Source organism: Aythya ferina (genome assembly GCF_964211825.1).
Source record: "Aythya ferina genome assembly, chromosome: 4".
Lineage (NCBI taxonomy): Eukaryota > Metazoa > Chordata > Aves > Anseriformes > Anatidae > Aythya > Aythya ferina.
This window is the reverse complement of record NC_140300.1, coordinates 52,885,845-52,907,301: the sequence shown is the minus strand read 5'-3', so window position 1 is coordinate 52,907,301 and position 21,457 is coordinate 52,885,845. Positions and strand designations below refer to the sequence as shown.

General features: G+C 37.0%; 2 protein-coding genes across 4 annotated transcripts in view; one reads left to right on the top strand and one right to left on the bottom strand.

Moving 5' to 3' along the window:
• Positions 1-314: 314 nt before the first annotated feature.
• CEP44 (centrosomal protein 44) lies at positions 315-14,038 on the bottom strand. 2 transcript variants are annotated; one of them, XM_084517138.1, is made up of 11 exons: positions 13,922-14,038; positions 11,930-12,079; positions 11,101-11,248; positions 10,002-10,148; positions 8,688-8,795; positions 6,890-7,048; positions 6,307-6,516; positions 3,277-3,346; positions 1,194-1,321; positions 895-932; positions 315-517 (listed from the first exon to the last, which is right to left on the bottom strand). In XM_084517138.1, the coding sequence occupies exons 2-11, from the start codon at positions 12,016-12,018 to the stop codon at positions 460-462; spliced, it is 1,155 nt and encodes a 384-aa protein (XP_084373264.1). In that variant the 5' UTR covers positions 12,019-12,079; positions 13,922-14,038; the 3' UTR covers positions 315-459. The 2 variants fall into 2 exon arrangements, with proteins under 2 accessions (XP_084373264.1, XP_084373265.1); XM_084517139.1 differs by lacking the exon at positions 13,922-14,038 and adding an exon at positions 13,740-13,877.
• Positions 13,977-21,457, top strand: part of FBXO8 (F-box protein 8) — a 19,938-nt gene continuing 12,457 nt past the window's right edge. Inside the window, exons 1-3 of one of the 2 annotated variants that reach the window (XM_084517141.1) lie at positions 13,977-14,182; positions 18,236-18,575; positions 20,877-21,003. In XM_084517141.1, the coding sequence (XP_084373267.1) occupies positions 18,244-18,575; positions 20,877-21,003 (459 nt within the window). In that variant the 5' untranslated portion in view covers positions 13,977-14,182; positions 18,236-18,243. Of the gene's footprint in view, positions 14,183-14,332; positions 14,531-18,235; positions 18,576-20,876; positions 21,004-21,457 lie in introns of those variants that run through there. The other variant, XM_084517140.1, reaches the window with a different exon arrangement.

Genomic DNA, 21,457 nt, shown 5'->3' with positions numbered 1-21,457 from the left:
AGGGTACATATTTAAAATCATGTATTTAAGTTTTCATTAAGACTTATTTATCAGTACAGATGGTAAGATGGTATGTAGGAAAGCCTCTTGGGTACAATATGCAAGTCCCAGCTGGAGTGTTTCCAACAGGATGTAAACCACGGTCCTCAACCTCACACTTTAAAAAACATATTAGTTAGCACACTGCTAACAAATGTCAACACAAAAATACACTGCTCTAATGACTTCACATCACAAAAAGATTAGGGTAGGGTGGAAGTTATCTGAACAATTTTTAAAACCAAAAGTCAGGGAGAAAAAAAAAAATACATGGATGCATTAAAAGATATTTATTGAAAGGAGTATAAGCACCAGTGATCATTACAAATTCAATATATTAAAAATTTAATGCTGTACAAACATACATATTAATTTTGATATCCGTAAGTCTAGAGAGACCAGGTCTGAAGACCTGTTCTTTCAAGTCTTCTCAGAGGCCTTACTTGAAGTTTTCAACAATTCTGAGGTTTCTTCTATTCTGAAAATTAAAAAAAAAAAGTTTACACACTCACACATGCTTATTAAAATACAGTAAAAGGCAAAGTTGCTCATTCCAGAAAATTCTATCAAAAGATATTATTCCTTGTCAATCAAACTCTAAACACTCTTTAATCTCCAGTTAGTACTAGTAACAATGCTTTCTATTACTTTTTAGAAACCAAAACAGTGACTCATCCTAAAAATACAGAACTGTAAGTGGATTTATTATCCAGTGCAGTCATAAGGAAATGCCACACCTGATGAAGAGACATTTGAGGTTTGGAACACATATGTACGTTCTCCATAAGCCTTAGTCCAGTCCAGTACAACTCCCTCCTGGGAAATGAATTCCTGCTGCCCTTTCCTATTACTTACATTTTACTTATCCTTTCCATTCTTTCTCTTGTTGTCTCCTGCAATTTAAAAGCAACAAGTTTAGTGAACTCTTCAAAGCTAACATTCTTCAGATGGACTTTCAACCTGAAAAATTCATTGAGAAAATGTAACTTTAAGCACTGTTTACATATCGAAAGGATTTTTATGAGACAGACCTAGACATAGTTTTGCATAGTTTCCTTGTTTTTCACTAGTAGTATATACAACTAAAACGAATGCTTACTTGTTCTCTTGACCCCACAAAGGAAATCAACTAAGCACTTGCCAGTTTTACTTACCTTTGAAATGTCTGTCAGACCATGAGAATTAATGGTCATGGCTTTAGGAGATGGGTCTGTGGATAATAGTGAACTGTATCCAGACGACTGATGAAGACTCTCTGGCATCTCCTCCTTCCTTTCTGTATCTATTGAGAAAGACTCATTTTTATGTCACCTTTGCCTTTTTGCTCTCTTACTGCAAGGTCAGCTATCAAATAGCTTGATTTACAGTATGTAATAACAGAAGAGAATGCATTGTTTAGAGAGGAAAAAAAGCTACTAGTTTTTTTTTCATTTCTTAAAACAAGGGTAGGTAGAGTATATTATGTATAACACAAGACCAATTCCAAAAAGATTATCTAGGAAGGCTACCTTTTATCCTGATTACAGTAAAATCAACACTTAAACTTTAATTACTGGATTGAATATTAAGAGTAATTTCAGAATGTTCACATTATTTGTATTGTGAATCACCTGTTCAAACATGATTTTTAATTTGTGCAAGGTAACCTGTCTTTTAGTAAGCAAAAATATAAAGTCATCACTTACTTAGCTAAAAACAAGTTTTTTTGTCTCCCTAGCTCTGCTCTCATTGGACTAGTTTTAGGTCTGTTTCTGATGAATGGGTGCTGCATGCTATCTTCTACTTTGGGAAGGCTTTGATATTCTTTAATTCAGAATAGTATTGTCAGGGAAAATAAAATTTAGTACTTAAAACAAGTGTTTGTGTCCTTATTTTTAGTCTTGCAACCGTCTACAGATAAAAACTCTGGAACATGTTCAGCTACGCTATTCTGTACTTGAAATATATTATTTTAATCAATTAAAATTAAAAAGTGTTCCTTCAGTACAGTAGCGATTCATGAAGAGCACTACAAGCAAAAAAAAATGCATTCTGAGTACTGCATATCCTCAATATAAGCATCAAGACTGGCTGCACAGCCTTTAAACCTACAATTTTCTGGATCATATTTTGGAAAATCCAGATTAATTCTCTAAATCTGAAAACATAAAGGTTACCTTTTAAAGACATCAACCTACTTGCTGACTATGAAGTCCTCAAGTGTCAATAATAAATCATTGAACATACAAAAGCAAGTAAACAAGTGGCAAGGTTTGTTTTTGTTTGTTTGTTTAAGTCTGTAAAAAGGTCTGTAAAGAGGCCTTCCTAATTTCCAAGCAAACTGAATTACTCAGATTAACAGAAGTAAATTCTTAGTTTCCTTTCCAGTCTCCATCTAATATCCCAGAAGGGGACAAAAAGGCCTAATAAATGAGAATACGAAATGCAATACTCTCCTAACTAATGGTTATAGGGATAATAGCCACCATAGAGGAGACGGACCAAATTAAAGTGACGAAACATATAGGCTAAGAAGCTACCATTAATAAATAAAAATTACTTCAGAACTAGAGAATATTTTTAGTTTTCTTCCCACTTAACACTGTTTCATTGACTTCTTGTGTATTCCAAAATTTAGCTGAAGACTGAAAAAAGCTTTTGCTGTGGTATTCAAGATAAGAAAGCTCAGTGCAAAAGCTAGTGAGGATAGCTGTTTTTTCAAAAGGGATGAAACTAGAGAGAACGTTCAGCACAGATTATGAACAAAAAACTTCAGTTTTCCCTGAGCCCCTTTATAAGTAAATAGAACTTAAAACATGCAACTATTTTAGATATAATAAACCTGTGGCAGCAAATTTATTTTGTACTTGAAAATTTTATTTAAAAAAAAAAGAAAAAAAAAACATTGTAACTGCTTTGAAGTGCAGCCAACATTATTACTTTTCACAGCTTTCACTCTATAGCACCTTAAATTTGCATCTGAGACTTTTGGTAGAGTGTTATTTACAACTTAATTAATATGCCATGTATTTGCATTAATAACTTTAAAACACTTGGAGTAAATACAGCTTCTAAAGAATAAATTAGAAACATTAAATTGCTAGCAGATTCATTTCTTATCTGAAGCATGCATTTAAATTAAAAGGTCTCTAAATCACAACTGACTGTCTAGTTAAAAACCACTGTTTTAGCCAAGGTCAGCAAGAAGTGCTTAGCATATGACTTAATTTAAAAAAAAACAAAAACATTAATACTCACCAGGAGAAACTGGAATTGTATTAGAAGTACGTTCTTGACATACACTGCTGAACTCTGATGACAAGTCTCTCTGAAATACAAGTTTACTGCATTTTAGCCTTATATCCTGTTTAAGACATCTTTTGACTGAACAAAGTTATACGTAAGTACCAAATATGCATGCATGTGCTACACCAATCCAAGTATGTTGGCACTACACAGATATGAACAGTTACACTGTACTTAGCCTGTGCTAACAGTTATATCTTGATGGTGGCTGCTGTGAAGCTTAAAGTAAGCAAACCTTCCACTTACAGTTGATAATCAGAAATGCAGCTTCTGAAGTCCTAGAAATCAGTGTAAAGATGAACTGAAATTCATTTCAGTTAAATGGTTAGAACTCAAAAGTCTAGTTTAAGCTAGTTTTTCAGGCTCCTAAATGGGACCGTTATTTTCTAGAAAGATTCTCAGTTCCACTCAATCTAGTTTAGAAAAGGTTGTTCATAAACAAGGAATCAAAACCGATGTTCTACTCACAACAAATATGTGCAATTTCCTAATTTCAAAGTTTAGGAAAAAAATCAAAAACAGACTTTTTTTTAAACCAGTAACTATTACTATAATTTCAAATCTCACCCTGCAGTAAAATATATCACTTTATGTACTGGACTAACTATATTAGTTAACAGGGAATTATATCCAAGTAAATGAGGAAGAATTAGTAGGTGTTGTGTGGGAACAAGCTGAAGACAACTGCAATTAAGAGAAGGCAGAGGAGAAAAAAAAAAAAAAAAAAAAGAAAAAAAAGATTATCTGCACTGACTGCTTCTGCCCAATTGGTTTCATTGAACAGATTTGGCAGCTATCAGATTTTCCCAGAGTTAAATGCACAGCTGCTGCTACTTTGGCAGCAGTGCAATACAGATCTTAGAGTGGTCCTGCTATGTTGGCTAGATGCCAGAAATTCCCTGAAAAATGCAAAACTAAGAAGAAAGCAGTAATTCTGAATTGCTTCTGTATCTACGAAGAACAACTTGGATGGAATTTCATAAAAACAAAGAAGAAGCAACTCTCTGAACCAAAGGGTTATTTCTTGGCAGTTTTCAAGAGACTGTTGCAAAAAAAAGTTACAGTTTAAGACTTTTTTTTTTTAATGTAAAAACTGCTTCTTTTGCTTTGAAAGAAGTAGCAAAACCAAAATTAAAATTATTTCTGCAGATAATTTCTTACAGTATCATCTAGTAGAGACATACAATTATCTTACTGGAAATTTTTGAGTGGTATTAGTGTTAAGTATTTTCACAGCAGGTATTCCAGACATCTGAACTACTTCAATACATATGATACCAGAGTAATAATAAACCAAATTTACAGAAATGAAGGAAAAAGACTAGTTTGAATCACAAGCCTTCCCATTCTGCTGTCAAAAGTAGCCATTGAAACTCTTAAGCAAAAAAAAAAAAAAAAGTAATTGATAATGTCAGTCATTACTGTCTGAACTACACCCTTCAGAAATATCCCAGCACTTAGTCTGAACACTTGTCTATTTCACGACTTTCTGTTACTAGCACACTTTCAAGAAACACAGGAAAAAATATTAAAATGTCTTTATACACTATGTACAAGTATTAGCGACATTTTCATACTGCAGGACCAGATATACACTCTGAGGTCCTGATTACAAGTAAGTTCAACATTCTTACAACTACAGAAAAATGAAACACTGATCAACTGTATTTCGTAAGTTTTCAACTTCTGAGAAGATTCTCCCAGTATCCTTTGGATACACATGCAAATACATTTTGAAATCAAGCATGCAATGGCAAAATTGATGCTATGGGTCACTGAAGCTCAAAACACATGCACATATATGAAATTATGTAATGTGTGCCTTTATACAAAGGTGTTTCAATACCATGAGAAATAAGAGTCTCAATGTAAGAAAACACCTGATTTGCTCTGACATATATGTCAAATACAGCCACATCACAGTTACAGTACCTTGCCACATTTAAAAATACAACGAGCATCTTCAGTAAGGCTGAAGAAAATGGGAGGGAAGAGCAAAATGGAGAAAGATCAGTTAGGCTACAAATTTACAAGATAGCCTCAAAATAGCAGTAGGACTAAAGAGGGAATTAACTTTTCCCATTAACTCTTTATTTTCCATTGTACCACTTATTTTTGACAACTTTAGATATATAGAATGAAGACAATCTTTCAGATGTATATGATTAGAGATCAGTGTGGAGAATTAAAAGATATGAATTCAGCTGAATCAGTGGAAAAAATGCTACCTCATAGATTACTGCAACAACAATTGCAGTCCAGTATGAGATAAAATTTGATGACATGGACCAAAAAAAGCAAGCTTAAATGTACCCCTGACATAATGAAATCCTCCACTACAGAAATGGTATGTTTTCAAAATATAGTATAATTACAAGTCTACAAAAGCTTCCTTCTAAAAGTTCACTAACAAATAAAAACCACACATGGTCATTACTCATGAAAATATCATAGAATCATAGAATATCCTGAGTTGGAAGGGACCCTTAAGGATCATCAAGTCCAACTCTTGACACCGCACAGGTCTACCCAAAAGTTCAGACCATGTGACTAAGTGCACAGTCCAATCTCTTCTTAAATTCAGACAGGCTCGGTGCAGTGACCACTTCCCTGGGGAGCCTGTTCCAGTGTACAACCACCCTCTCTGTGAAGAACCCCCCTATATGCTGAGCTATACCTGCTGTTCCTGAAAGGAAACCTTTTCCAATGGAGAGCTTTACTTCAGAGCATGAGAAAGCAACAGAACTACACAGTTAAAGAAAAAAATATCACCAACTCCATGAACAGCACTTGAATACAAGATCACCCCTATAAAAATAGCAAAGGGCATACATCAGGAGGCGAGAAAAGCATAAACAGGCTGAGAGTGCCATGTCTGGCAACACTTCTGTTATCTGGTAATGTCTACATAACACTAAAAAAAAATATTTTGATAGTTATATCTGCCTTTTTGTTATAGAAGAAAAATGGAAGTTGATATACCTTTCTGGACTGCACCAGTAATTCTGTTTCAAGGAGCAAAACTCGGCTCAACAAATTATTCCAGTCCTTCTCGTCTATAGTAATCTTTCCTTTCAGTCGCTCTTCTACAGCATGTAGCCTATCTTCAATCCAATCTAGTTTATGAAGCTTTTCCTGGCAATCAGCAAGCTGGGTCCTTAGGAACTCAATCTGAGAATTATCTTCTATGACCTGAAAATACGGATAAGAACACATTCTCTGATTTTGACATAGATATAATTCATAGTTTGATCAAATAAGCTAAGTGGAATTTTCCTCATGTTCAACAACCACATTCTGCTACGTTAGAAAGTAATCTTTTAGAATTGTCATTAACAGCATTCACAGAACTAAGCTTTTATAGAAATTTAACAGAATTGTCTCTTGTAAAGACAGTAGACTTTGACTTTTTTTTTTTATCCCCCCCCTATCATTTGTTGTGTATTTATGTTTGTAGTTACATTTAAGAAGAATCCAGCTATCTTTTTTAAAGCCTCCCCTCTTTAGAAAAGTCCCATAAGAAATATTAAGAATACACGTGGACATCTAAAATAAAAAGTCTTACTTGTTCACATTGAACTTCCACAACATCATCATCTATGCACAATTCTTCATTACCTCCCTCGTCTGGAAGGGGTGGTGGATGAAGCGGTGCTGAACAAAGGGGCGCTGGATGAAGGTCATCGCTAACTTCACTCCCTGAGTGCCGTTCTACTTGAGGTACCTTTTGAGCATGTCAAAAAAAAAAATCATTGGTGTTGATCATTACAAGAAACTGCAATTCCTCAGACACTTAACAGAAAAAAAAAAGATCTATCACAAAAAAAAAAAAGGCTAGGTGTTTATCTAATAAACTTTTCCCAACTGGCTGCAAAACATAGAAAGCAATAGCAGTTGAAGTTTTGAAAAATAATCACATACATGTGAAAGAATTGTAAAACAAATATTCACACAATTTATCATAGCTACTGAATACCCTGGTATTTCTTGTACAGTACTGAAATCATTAATTGCCTTTCTTATTGTATAAAAAAAGCATTAATGATTTCTCAGGTTATTAGATTTCAAAGTATGAACGGAGGCATGAAACAACACAGTTTCAACATTAAAACTACCTCTATACCATTCAAAAAGAAAAAAAATAAATAGAACTAGGAAGCTTGGAACTCTTTTCCTTGGCTACTGCCAAAGTAGTCCTATTAGCTACATGTTTCACTTTCTTTGAATACTTTCCTCCAAGAGAGCGAAAGACAAATTCTGCCCTTCTTCCCAAGTCTTATGCTCTCTACCTCTCACAGTACAAAATACCTAATGATTAAGAATCCATAATTACTAGCTTTGTGCACTATCTAAACACTTGCAGATTACTACATGTTTTAGTGAAGCTGGCATTCTTTTCTTCAATGGAATTCTCAATATACTTGCACACATACCCGAAGAGTAAAAGGTATTTTGAAACCTACATTGAAACCAGCACAATGTCAAGCCAAACACAATTCAATCTCCAAAAAGGATGTATATTGTTTTTTCCCAATTGCATCTTCATTTTGATTACTGTTCCTCCTTTTTTGTATAATGCAACTAAGAGATAACACTACTAGATTGTTACTATCGAGAGTGAGATCAGCTGCTCAGTAAAAGAGAAACAATTTTTTCAGTAATAGCTTGTTGTGGTTTAACCCAGCAGGCAGCTAAGCACCACAAAGCCATTCACTCCCTCCCTCCCAGTGGGATGGGGAAAAGAATTGGTAATGTAAAACTCATGGGTTGAGATAAGGACAGTTTAATAGGACAAAAAAGAAAGAAACAGTGATCATAATAAATAATAACATGTACAAAACAAGTGATGCACAATGCACCTACTCACTGCTCATCAACTAATGCCTAGCTCCTTTCCAAGTGGCGGCAGCCCCCACCAGCCAACTTCCCCTGTATTCCCCATTCAGTGTAATACCAGGAGGTATGGGACATCCCTTTTACTACTTTGGGTCAGCTGCCCTCCTCTCCCAGTTCCTTGTGCGCCCCCAGCCCCCTCATTGGTGGGGCAGCACGAGGTGCTGAAGAGTCCTTGGCTCTGTGCAAGCACTGCTCTGCAGCAACTGAAGCACCAGTTTATTATCAGCATTATTCTCATCCTAAATCCAAAACACAACATCATACCAGACACTGTGAAGAAAATTAACTCTATCTCAGCCAAAACCAGAACATAGCTATTATTTCAGTCATGCACATTTTGAAAAAGATACCTAGTGTGATCAAACATTAGAAGTTAAGTGAAAGCACATATTCTAGAAAGAGCCTGGGAGATTAGATTATAAATCAGATTAACATTTAGACATACAATATAACAACTACATTCATACCTGTTTGGAATTCACAGCACTGCCATTGGGACCAGCAGGGACAGTACCACAGTTTGACCATATTTCACACTTTAAAGGTCTGAGTTTCTTCCTCATTTGGGATTTAACCTTCAAATTGAAAAGGGGGTGGAGGGTGTGTCATTAACAGGCACAGCACACAAAGACATTCAAACCTCTGCAATACAACACTGTCTAAATAAATTATATACTAAATTAACAGACAAAAATAGATCTTAGAATGAATGCATTATACTGGTAACACCTACACAAGGCTGCAACAAAGTTGGTCACAAGTGTAAATGACAACTTGCAACAAAGTTCATAGAATCACAAAGGTTTGGAATGGAAGGAACCTTAAATATCACCCAGTTCCATCCCCTAGGCAGGGACACCTCCCACTACATCAAGCTGCCCAAAGCCCCATCCAAACTTCCAGGGATGGGGCATCCACAGCTTCTCCAGACAACCTCTTCCACTGCCTCACCACCCTCAGGGTAATTAGTTTTATTCTAAATCTTTTATCCTAATCTTTCAGTTTAAAACCATTTCTCCTAGTCTTATCACTACACTGTGTGAAAGAGTCCCTCTCTTCTCCTTTCTTGTAGGTCCCCTCCGGGTACTGGAAGGCTATTCTAAGGTCTCTCCAAAGCCTTCTCTTCTCCAGACTGAAGAAGTTGAAAGACTTAAACTTCAGGAACAAAAAAAGTATGTAATTATGCTCCCAAAGGTGACAAATGAAATAAATACAAGTTCTGAAGATGTTATAAAATCATATGAAACAAACTCCTGTAAAATACAAAGACTGATTTATTTTTTTTAAATCAAGATGCCTTTAAATATAACATACAATGATAAAAATACTTTAACAATGTCCATCAAACATGATTAATAATCGGACTTAAGATGCGTACCACCAAAACACAAACACAAGTTCATGTTTTAATTAAATGTTACCAGAGCTTCAACATAGCAGAGGATTTTGCTTTGTTTTTAAAATCTACCTGTAAAGTTACATAAACATTCACTATGTTGAGAAATATAGAAGATACACCACCTACCATAAAGTTAAAGTATTTGATTAATCTTTGTTTTAGTAATTCTATTTTGTTTATACACTACATTGTCAGTTTCACATCTTTTGTATACCCAACAGCACTCTAAAAATCTTAGGTGAACTTCATACTAATTTTCCCCCTACTTTGACTATCAGTAATGCTTCATCTTCAGATAAACTGATCTTCACCTTCTACCTGCAGCACCAAGAATATGTCAAAAGAAACATACCTCATAATAGAGTTACCATTTGATTAGTACCTTATTCAAGTTACTTAATTCCTTATGCTTTTTCACCACACAGTTGATAATGTCACAAACAATCTGTATTTTTCGCTCTGCAAAGCCAAGCTGAAGAAACTGCTGTTTTGTTAAAACTGGTTTATATTGAAATTGATCTCGAAGAAGCTGCAACAAAATAGAGTTTGCTTTCAAAAATCACCATATAATTTATTGTAAAAATAGCATGCTCAGGTTCTTATCTTTCTTTCATTCTGCAATTCAGAATGAATCCTTTTTTCATTTGGTTGTTTACATACACTCAGCTGTTTCTTCTGGCTAGATTTTCAATACACCTCTTCCAGAAGTATTTTGTTCACATCACACTTGCAAAATTTATGTCAGTCTAAAACATTATTTTATTATAGATGTTAATTATAAAAAAAGTTAAAAACAACCTTTCCACAGTGAATGCACAGTAAGTTTGTACTGATATCAGCAAATGAGTCGGACGCCTAACTAAGGCTCACATAGAGACTTTGTAAAGGATTCTCTGCTATCATCGTATGGAAAGCTAGTATGAATAAGCCAGTACTAGTTAATACATCCAGTCTCCATTTATAAAACATGCTTATGTCTATATTTAAGAATATGTAAAATTATTTTGATTCAGCCTAAAGAATATGATTTGATTTCAATTTATAAACTCTTAAGAACTAGACTTCTAATATTAATTTGGCCTGATGTTTTAAAATAACTGTTTCTTTGTTGTGTCTTTATTACAATTACTGACTTTTACTTTTGTTTTTTTTTGCTGGTTATGATTTCTTCTAAGGTCACTTCTCTCTATGTAACTTATTGTGCAACAAATATTTCCATATTCCTCACACCTAAAATAAAACTCAATTATGTTACTGCTTCTACGACTGCCCTAAAATTAAAATTTGAACAATATCCTTTCCTATTTTCAGGAAAATCTAAATAAAAACTTGCCCTACATTTAGTCACTACTCATCTTAAATCTTAACTGAATTGCAGTTCCTATTCACAGCCAAAAACTTTTACTCTCACTAGATGTTTAGTTTTTATGAGGCCATACACAAAATAGTGTCTCTTTTGCAGGGAATATGAAGACAGATACCTTATAAATAGCTTCAATAAAACGCAAGTCGCTCTTTGCTGTAAGCTCCACATCACACTTTACCAGAAGTTCTGCTATTTGAGTAGAGAAAGATGTAAAACAATAATTGATGATAGGTAAAAATGAAGTTGGATCACCCTTCACTAACCTGTTGAGAAACAAAAGTATTTTATATATCAGGAGATATCAAAAGCCCTTAATTACATGATTACAAACATTTTACTTGAAAGGTGTTTTAATACTGCCAGCACGTGACACCCAAGTTGTACTGTTTCTCCTTAAGTTTTTCCTCTAGCTATCTTGAGTCATAGGAACTTACCACGTTATCTCATTCAGCAGTCCTTATTATTATCTGTAAAACTTTTGAAACAATGATTTTGTGTGACCTCTCATATCATTCTAACATTGGCAGGTCTAAAGCCCAAGAGCATTTCTAGCTCAGCGTTGAACACCTTGTTTGTGATTTTTACATGATGAAAATTCCTGAGGAAAGTCTTGCTAGCACTTACAAAGAAATAAGGAAGGTGACAGATTAATCACAGAACTGGAAAAAAAAAAAAAAAAAACACCAGAAGAAAGAGCAGCAAGATAGTGGTAGACGTTAGAATTATTCTAAGGATCGCTTAGATGAGCAAAATTGCACTACCTCTAGTTAAAGTCCCTATTTATCACCTCTAGTTAAAGTCCCTATTTATCAAACCTCAACTTTTCATAGACATACCCTTTGTGCTTACTCATCACTGGATGCAAAGCTAATATTTATACATATTTTCTTTACACATTTTGCTGTCATCACGTATTAGCATAATTCATTCACACTGCTACTTACATTGTATAATCTACATCTCTTGGATAATTTAACAAGCGAAGTCCTTGTTCTATTTTTCTTAGACTTCCTTTTAGGTCTCCTGTTGCCATTATTCCAAATTCTATTCTTCTTTCAGATTATGAGATAGATGTAATATCGTACACTCTCCCCCTTAAAAAAAAAATAAAATAAAATAAAATTACTAAATGTAATAGAATTATTATTGAAATTTAACAGGTCATCTTTTCTACAGGCCTTTCCAAAGTGTTACAATACAGCACAGAGCTATGGTTCAATACTAATACCACTCATCTTCCTCATTCCTTCAGTATCAGGATCAAGTAGCAATGCCTAATCCCATCAACTATCAGATCTTTAAAGACAGAGATCTGAATGCATATCAAGAATTTAGGACTTCCTAAATCAACTAAAAATGAGCGAACAAGTTTCTTTGCTGTTTCAAATCAGACAATACTTCTCTATTTAGACGATCCATTAAGAATGCTTAAAGTTGTTCACGGGGAAGTGTAGCAACAGGCTGCCCAGATACTTCAAGATAGGACTAAGCTAACTGGAACTATGAGCAAGAGGTCCAGTTCAACCTCTACATTGTCACGCTCAAGCTGAAAACCTGCTTTTATTATGAGCTTTGCTTCACAGAACAGACTCATCTAATGACACAAAACAAACTACAAAGAGGTGCCTCTCTCTGCAGAACTATCCTGCAAGGAGGACTGCAAGAAGAAAAAAATGACAACAAAATAGAATCAACAATGCAGGAGATCACGAACACCCAGAACAGCTTTTTCAAAGGGACAAAGTACAGGAAAATTTATACTTTTAAAGCAAGCAGTACTGATTAGTAAGTTCTCAGGTGGAGGTTGGGGAGACTGGAAAAAAAAAAAAAAAAAAGCTGCCATGAGAGATCTAAAAAACTGGCAATGGAGAGTTGCTATTTATCCTTCAGAATAATTACCATTATCCTTCATGATATTTCCCCAAAAGCCTGCATAAAAGTAATGATTTCAGCTGTGAAACCTTTGAGCAGAAATTTATCATTTGCTTTTCTGCTAGAATCAGGCAGACTTTGGAATGCCTCTTCCTGCCAGAAAACCAGTACTTTGTGTTTTACCAGGCAAAGTAGTGAGGACGTACTGCCAGACAGCACATGCATGAAGGTATTATCTCAAGATACAGAATTCTGTGAGGTAGTTTATCTTGCTGACAGGTAGCATTCAGCCACTACAAACCAAAAGACCAAAACAGAATTATAGCATCATTAAGGTTGGAAAAGACCTTCAGGATCATCTGGTCCAACCATCCCCCTGCTACCAATGTCACTCACTAAACCATGTTCCTAAACACCAGGTCCAGCCTTTTTGTGAACACCCCCAAGGATGGGGACTCCATCATGGCCCTGGGCAACCCATCCCAATGCCTGACTGCTCTTTCTGAGAAGAAATGTCTCCTAACTTCCAACCTAAACCTCCCCTGGTGTAACTTGAGGCCATTCCCTCTGGTCCTATCACTAGGTACCTGTGAGAGGAGGCCAACCCCGAGCTCCCCACACCTTCCTCTCAGGTACCTGTAGAGAGCAACAGGATCTTCCCTGAGCCCCCTCTTCTCCAGGCCGAAGAACCCCAGCTCCCTCTGCCACTCCTCAAACACCTTAGGCTTAGCATTACTAGAAAGGAACTCAGCCGAGCACTCCACCTTACAAACTCGTTACTCGATACTACAAAAACCTGAGGCAAAAAGACAAAAAGGAACTTCTTGACCAAACTTCCATTAAAAAAAAAAAAATAAATTAAAAAAAAAAAAAAATACAAGCCTGCAGTCACGACGCTCCGTCTGTTTTTATTATTTTTACTGTGCCCCATGGTGCTCAGCCCAGTAACCCCCTGGCGCAGCCCCGTCCCCGCAGCGCTGCTTTCCCGACGGGGGCAGGGCCGGGACCCCCGCCCGGGGTTCCGGAGGCCGCCGCGCCCCGCCCGGCGCGGCCCCGGCACTCACCGCCCGCCTCAGGCGCCCGCCGCCGCGCGGCCCAACGGCCGCTTCCGCTTCCAGCGCGTCCCTCCGCCGTGACGCCACTTCCAGCAACAACAGCCCCAGCCCGGCAGGAGACGCGGCGGCGGCGGCCTCCCTGCGCGCCCGAGGGGCTGCCGGGCTCCCCCTGCCTCCTCCCTCCACCCAGCCCCGCTCTGCCCGGCGCGGCCCCCGCCCCGGCTGGCAGCGGGCTCGTCGCGGCGGCGGTTGGGAGCCGAGCCCGCACAGGTAAGGGGCCCCGGAGGGCTGCCCTCGGCGGGGCAGCCGGCGGCAGACGGACGGGCGGCGCGGCCAATCGGAAGCGGCGGACAAACGGGAAGGGCCAATGGGGGCGCGGGGGCGTCGCCTCTCCCGGAGTAGAAGGGACCGGGGGGGCCCGGGGTGCCCGAGGGGCTGCTGCGGGGCGCCCTGCCCGCGGGGTTTGATGGGCGCTGCACGGAGCCCCCCGGAGATCTGTGCCCGGCCCCTGTGCTGGGCGTTATCCGGCCGGGTGGCAGCCACCGAGCCCCTCTGGTTTAACGCGGGCAGCGCTCAGCGCCCTGTCTTCAGGTCTCCGAGCAGGCTTTGGAGAGCCAGGTAAGGGGGCGAGGCGAGGGAGACGCCGTTCGGTGCTGCCCTGTGCACCCAAATCAGGCGTGGGGCAGGCACAGCCACGGGGGTCAGCGCCTTATAAATAATATGCTTCACGTTGTGTTCCCTGCTTACTTCGTGTGCTCAAACCACCCAAAGGTTTCCATTGTTAGATAAAGTTATGTCAATTGGAGGGTTGGTGCCCACATTTGAGCGACTTACTGAACCTGGAGGTTGAAAATGGACATTCAAAATAATTGGAAAATATACTTTTGGGCGCCATTGCGCTAAGGGCCGTGTAATAGCAGCGAGTTGATTCATCGTGTGTTACAAGTCAGTTCTCACAGCGTTTATCCAGGATTACCGCAAAGCCAAAGGCGATTGCTTGATAGGGGAAGGGGGACGCGATCCAACAGACATGCAGCATGGCAGCTGCTGGGTAGCCGCACATGCATTAAAGCCTGTCAGTTTCCAGCAGCCGTTTCTGAGTGGTTTGGGTTGTGTCTCTCTTCCCGTCATCTGAGCTTCTTCAGTTGGTACTTAGAATAGAGCATCAATTAAAAGCCTGTTTACAATATTTCTGCAGTGGTATCGTTTGTGTAAGTATGTGAGTACGTTATAAGAGCTCCAGTTTCTTGATCGTTTTGTTTGTTTGTTTTTGTCTCAGAGCCACTTTTTTGTGTTAAATAATTTAGAAGTGGTTGTGCTGTAAGTGATGTGTCACGCTTAGCGTTGTGTAGGGTGATAAACCAGCAGCAAGTGTTAGTGCTCTTGTTAGCTCAGTATTGCTCAACAGAGCATATTCTGTGAACAGGAACTGCTAGCTGGGTATTGCAGTAAAGACAGTAAGCTAGCAACTGAAATTTGAATATGTAATTTCCTAGGTAGGAAATCTTGATCCCCTGCAATCATGACCAAATTCTTTACAGGTGTTGTATACGAAACAGAAAGATAATCTGACCTTGAAGAGGTTTGAAAGCTATTATAAAATTGCTAGATCTTTACCAAACACCATAAAGTTTGCTTGATAACTCACTGGGCGCAGCCTTCCTACAGTCTGTTTCATATACTGCTGTTGTTGCTGTTGTTCTTTCTGTCTTGTCTTTTTGGTATATTACAGTTATGCAGTTTGCCACAATATGATCCCTAATGTACCTCAGAGCCTTGAAAATTTCTTGTTGCTACTTTTTTTGGCCTTTTATTTATATGGACATATATAAAGTATGTCCAAATCATTAGTGCTTTTGAAAGACTTCTTTTATCAGTTTGCAGTTAACAAACATATATAGAAATGTAGCTTTTCTATAATGATGGAAACTAACATCAGAGTAGATGTCAAAAATACTAGCAAAATGCATTCCTTAATTTGGCTAACAAAAAACTACCTTAATGAGAAGATCTAGCAGAACTTTCCTTTCTCCTTACTTGACATACACAGTTCACATAGGTTTTATTATTTCTTACTATGTAAAATTTCATGTTTAATATTTGAATGCTGTTGTATTTTTTCTTGCTTATATACATTGCCTAGCAAAATAGGAATGCCATCTTAATTGAATCCTTTAGTTCACCGATAGTAACCCTTTTTGAAAGGCTGTATTTGCTCAGAAATTTTCTTTATCTGCACTTTTCATCCCCTAGGAAAGTCTCCTCCTAGCTCCTGGCTTTTGTGTGGCCTACCCAAACAAACTGGTTCTGAGCTTCGTTCTTTACTGCACAAATATACCCTGTCTGCTCTTTCCAGCAATAGAAGCAGCAGCTGGAGTTGGGAGTGGCTGGAGACTTGATGGGTTTATGCTTGTAGTCCCAAATGCCAATTCTGGCACACCTAACATTGATTCATTTAATAGCTCTTGACTTTATTGCAACAGCACTGGTGATCCTCCTGTGGGATTAACATTCCTTCTCCTTGGAGAGATTTAGCTGTTCAAAGACAGAAAAAAGTAGCACTGAGCAACTACAGCTCTGGGAATCATATTGCTTTAAGAAAAAAAAAGTTGCTACCTCTTATTTTAATCTAGCTGGGCAATTAAAGATGTAGGCAGTTCTTTATCTTGAATACGTGTTTAATTTACATCTGGATTTTGTAAACATTGGCACAAATTACCAAGGGCTTTCCATTGCTTATGCTCTTTTTTCTATATTTTCTGTAATTTCTCCATTTTCATCACTCACCTTATTTGTGGCCTGTTTCTTTCTGCATATGTAGAACAGTTTCCATCTCTTGCCAACTTTTAACACTTTTAAAGTCCCATTTTTAATTCCCTCTGCTAGTAAAATATAAATAACTTTAAATGCATGTGAGATCCTAACAAACCATACAGGTTTCTTTCTCGAAAGCCAGCATCGGGATCTTGCAGATTCCTACTATGATTACTTGGAGTGGTCTGTCATTGTAGCAAAAGCCAGAACATCAGATGTATCACCATATACGCACTACTTGTGATGGGATTCAGACAATATTCCAATAATGGATTAGTGTGATATATTATACTTTAATTTTCCCTCTTAGTAAATGCAGGTTATTACTGAAATTTGAATTGTGGCTTTCAGAAATCATTGAACCTGAATAGCTTAGAGGATCTGTTGTCTTTATTACAATCTGCAGCCAAGTTTGACAAAAGTAAATAAATGGATGCAGTGTACAAGTTGTGATAAGTAAATACAGAAGCCAGTGAGTTTTTGTGTGAGGTGACGTTTAATCCTGTCTCTTACATTCAGTCTAAGTACTTCTGGGGTACCTCTCAAGGGTTTGGGATATGAGATCGTAATGCAGACATTGAAAAGGCTGTAGAGAGGAACAGCAAAGAGAGGAATAGACACCACCTTGTGTTCCAATCAAGACTTCCAGGCTTTCAAAGCAGTGGCCTTACATTTTGGAGAATTGTTCAACACAGTAACTGAACTTACTGTCACAATGATTTCAGAATTCAACCTCAGTGTTGCCTTAAATTTATTTCTTTATTCTTTGTCACAGTGCTTTAAAAAAAAAAAAAAAAAAAAAAAAAAGAAAGAAAAGCTTAGGTAGGTCACTGTGGTTCCTACAGTTTTCAGGATTTTCAAAAACTTTTTTCACTTTACTTTTTTTTCTTACCTTTCTATGTTATCTACCGACCATCTGGTGGATCTCTTATAAACCAAAGGTTTTGAGTTCTCACAAACAAAGTGAATCCTTAATATATAATCACTGAAGTAAGTTAGAAATACTGTAGCTAAAAGCCATTCCTAAGTTGTTAAGTGTTGCCTTAATGTCAGCCTATTTTTATGTGCTTTCCAATACTGAGGACAATTTCATTTTTCCTTACATTTTATAGCATTTCAGTATTTCTAAATAAGCTTTTTTAATTACATTTAAAGGAAGCGTGAAAAAGATAATTACAAATGCTCTGCTGGTTGGGTCTTCTTAACTTGCATCAGACATAAATAATCTGTGATACTGTTTGCAGAAGTTTTTTTGTTAATTTTGTAATTCTTGAAGCAAGGAAACATTTGGAAAAAAATCTTCTAGTTTTTATTATGATTTTTGTTTCCAGTATTTATGTAGTTGCTCCTTTGTAGACAGAATAAACTGTCAGCATAACTTTGATAAAAGTCACTTTTTTGTTATTCAGAACAAACTTCCAATTTTAATTTTCTAATCTGACCTGACTCTGTCTTACAAATATTTTTAAATAGCTGAGAATATTTAACTTGTATTTTTATGTCCAACAGGCTCGCAGATGGGTCAGGGACTCTGGAGAGTTGCTAGGAACCAGCAACTGCAACAGCAAGGGTACAGTGGACAAGGCTATCTTACCAGAGAACATGGCAGGAGGATAGCTACTAACAATGTTTCTAACAATACAAGCCACCGGAAACAAACCCAAGGAGGCATTGATATCTACCATCTATTAAAGACAAGAAAATCTAAAGAGCAAGAAGGATTCATTAACTTGGAAATGCTGCCACCAGAGCTTAGTTTTACCATTTTGTCATACCTGAATGCAACTGATCTCTGTCTAGCTTCGTGCGTCTGGCAGGATCTTGCTAATGATGAGCTTCTCTGGCAAGGGTAAGCAAAACAAACAAACAAAAAATTGTTACCTGGAAATAGTAAAAACAATTATTAAACTTAAATGTTGTCTCAAAATGCATTTTGTATTGTTCAATCCTTAGAAAACCTTTGCTAAGTTAAAAGGAGAAACTTGAGTACAGTTTTAAAATGTTATTCTGGATTTGTAATTACTATCAAGTATTAGTAGATGTTACTGTACAAACAAGTGTGCTTGGTGTAAGCATATATGTGTATTACTACAAACCTGTTTGATTATATCATGGGGAAAAAAATGGACTTGTCTTCCCTTTTGTATTAACACACAGCTGAACTGTTTGTATTATTACTTCTCTGAACTTCAAATAAATATCTAGCTCAAGCAAGCCAATCTATTCAACTAAAGCTCCAGAGAGAAAGGAATGAGAACTCATCTACTTTACTTATCTTAGAGCAACCTAAGTGTTTGTATTTGGAAGACAGTGACAGAAGGAACAGGGAAATAAAAGGTCATTTCTGCAAATATATCATGGAATTTCTGCAGCTGAACAACAGCTGAAATGCATTTATATAACTCGCAGAGGTAATTCTGCTTGTTTATGTGTCCAGGAAATAAATAATGGAATATTCTATCAAATAAAATAGTATAAGATCAAAATTGAATTACAAGCACCATCTTTGATATTTGGTGTTTTATAACACTAGGGAAGACTCATATGAAAGTATACCTAGCTTAGAGTAGATGGTCAGCAGAATGTGTCTTCTTTCACAACATAGTCTTACCCCTTAACTTAACTGACAGTAAGTAGTATTAATATAATAAATGGATTATTGTTCCAGGTCCTGTTTATTTTCTTTTATTTGTGCTCTGTTTTCTCCTTCCGTCATCTATTTGCCCATCTGCATTTGAAGCAGTTTCCCTTCCTATTATATTTTATGAACTGCAGTAATAGAGTAATGCAATTATTTCTTAGTCACAGTTGTTCTGTTGTTGGAGACTGTTGTCTTGACAGAAAATAGGAATTCTGGTGAAGGTCCTGCTAAGCTTCTAAGTTTATGTACTTCTTAACATTTCAGGAGGTTGTACTGTTTTTGACCCTTAGTATGAAAACCATACAAAACACAAGTAGATTTCCAGTACTAAAGCATAAGTATACTATAGCTTCTTAATTAAACAATTGTATGCAGTGTATATTCTTAGCATACAGGTAAAAAGTGTATTTCACTCAGAAATATTTCGTTCTGTGAAATACCTCTTATATATATTTGATATATATATATACATATATATGTGTATATATATAAAAAATATATAAATATATATTTATATATATATATAAATATTCAGTGAAATCTTCACAAATATTCCTTCCAAGCATAAAGTTTGGTGGTGAAAACCTGTCCTTATTTAGCAAATTTATAAAAGTCTCAGTTCACATAATATCTGCAAACATCTTAGTTCTTAATATTCCATTTGTATTGGATGTGTTTGAGTTTAGACTTCAGCAAGTCCTGTGGTTGTAGTTCTGAACTCAGTCCAAATAGGACTCAGGTTCCTGATCTGAAAACCATTCTTTCGCATTCTCGGTAGTTACCTGCTGAATTCTGACTATTGTGGTCAATTATTTACAAAACAGATGCCTTAAAACAAAACCACAACTGAAATAAGGAATCTATATAACAAACAAAGTGCCTAGGAAGTGATGGTTCAAGGGAAGTTCAGATGGTGTCATCAAAGAAACTGGGATGAGGGACAGAAACTGATGAAACTGATACAGAGTCAGGGTGGGATAGAAAGAAAAGAAACTGTGAACTAATGGAAAGTATAGATGAAATGTGCACGGAGTGGTGGGGTTGGATCACGTAACCCAGACTGGTCAAGACTGGAAAAAGGACAGGTAGAAAGTAATGAGTTGGATAATTTGATGCAGATGTGGCATCTCACTCACTGCAAAACTGGAGCACAAGAAAATAAACACAACTTTTTAATCTCTGATACTGCTGCAGGAGAACAACTTGTCACTTGTTACCCACTGTTCAGGTACTAGAGTTCCAGAGGTCCCAGCTGTGTGGATGTCGTTATGAAGCCACCTACTGGGATGCATTTTGAGATTTCATTCAAATACACCAAAACCTGCAAAAGAAAAAAATCATCATATCATTGAAGACTTGAGCAATACACATGCAAAAGGCTTTAAGCGTTACAATCAACCTTTTTCTTACTGTTTGGGTGTTTGGTTTTGCAACATTGACTACATTGATTCTGTAAATATATGAAATACAGAAAAGAATTTTGATAATAGACTAATTCTGTTTTCATAGGTTGTGCAAATCCACTTGGGGTCACTGTTCTATATACAATAAGAATCCACCTCTAGGATTTTCCTTTAGAAAATTGTATATGCAGCTAGATGAGGGCAGTCTCACCTTTAATGCCAACCCTGATGAGGTAAGTAAACTGTTGTTGACAGTAATAAATAGTTTAATTATGACTGTTTGTTTTATAGCCATAGACATACTAGAAGCAAAGTTTTAATAGGTATTTGTTCTGTAGTAGGACTGGTTAATACTAAGATACAGCCCCTTCTTGATCTTTTTTGCATATGGTACCTGTGCACATCATTTACATGGCTTGCCTCTTAAATGCTCTGTACCATAGTCTGACCTATGGATGCCAGAAACTCATAATCACGTATTGGCATGGGAGCAAGGGGAAATCCTAGCTGAAGAGGTAGTGCAAAACTTAAAAAGGGTAATAATATGTATACTTAAACTAAAATGCTGCTTCACAGTATGGATTTGATCACACTTAGTTGACTTCATGCAAAACAGGATGAGGTGTAAAGTGACAGCAATTACTTCTGTGACAACTGCAATTTCTTGTAAAGCATTTTTAAACTTTC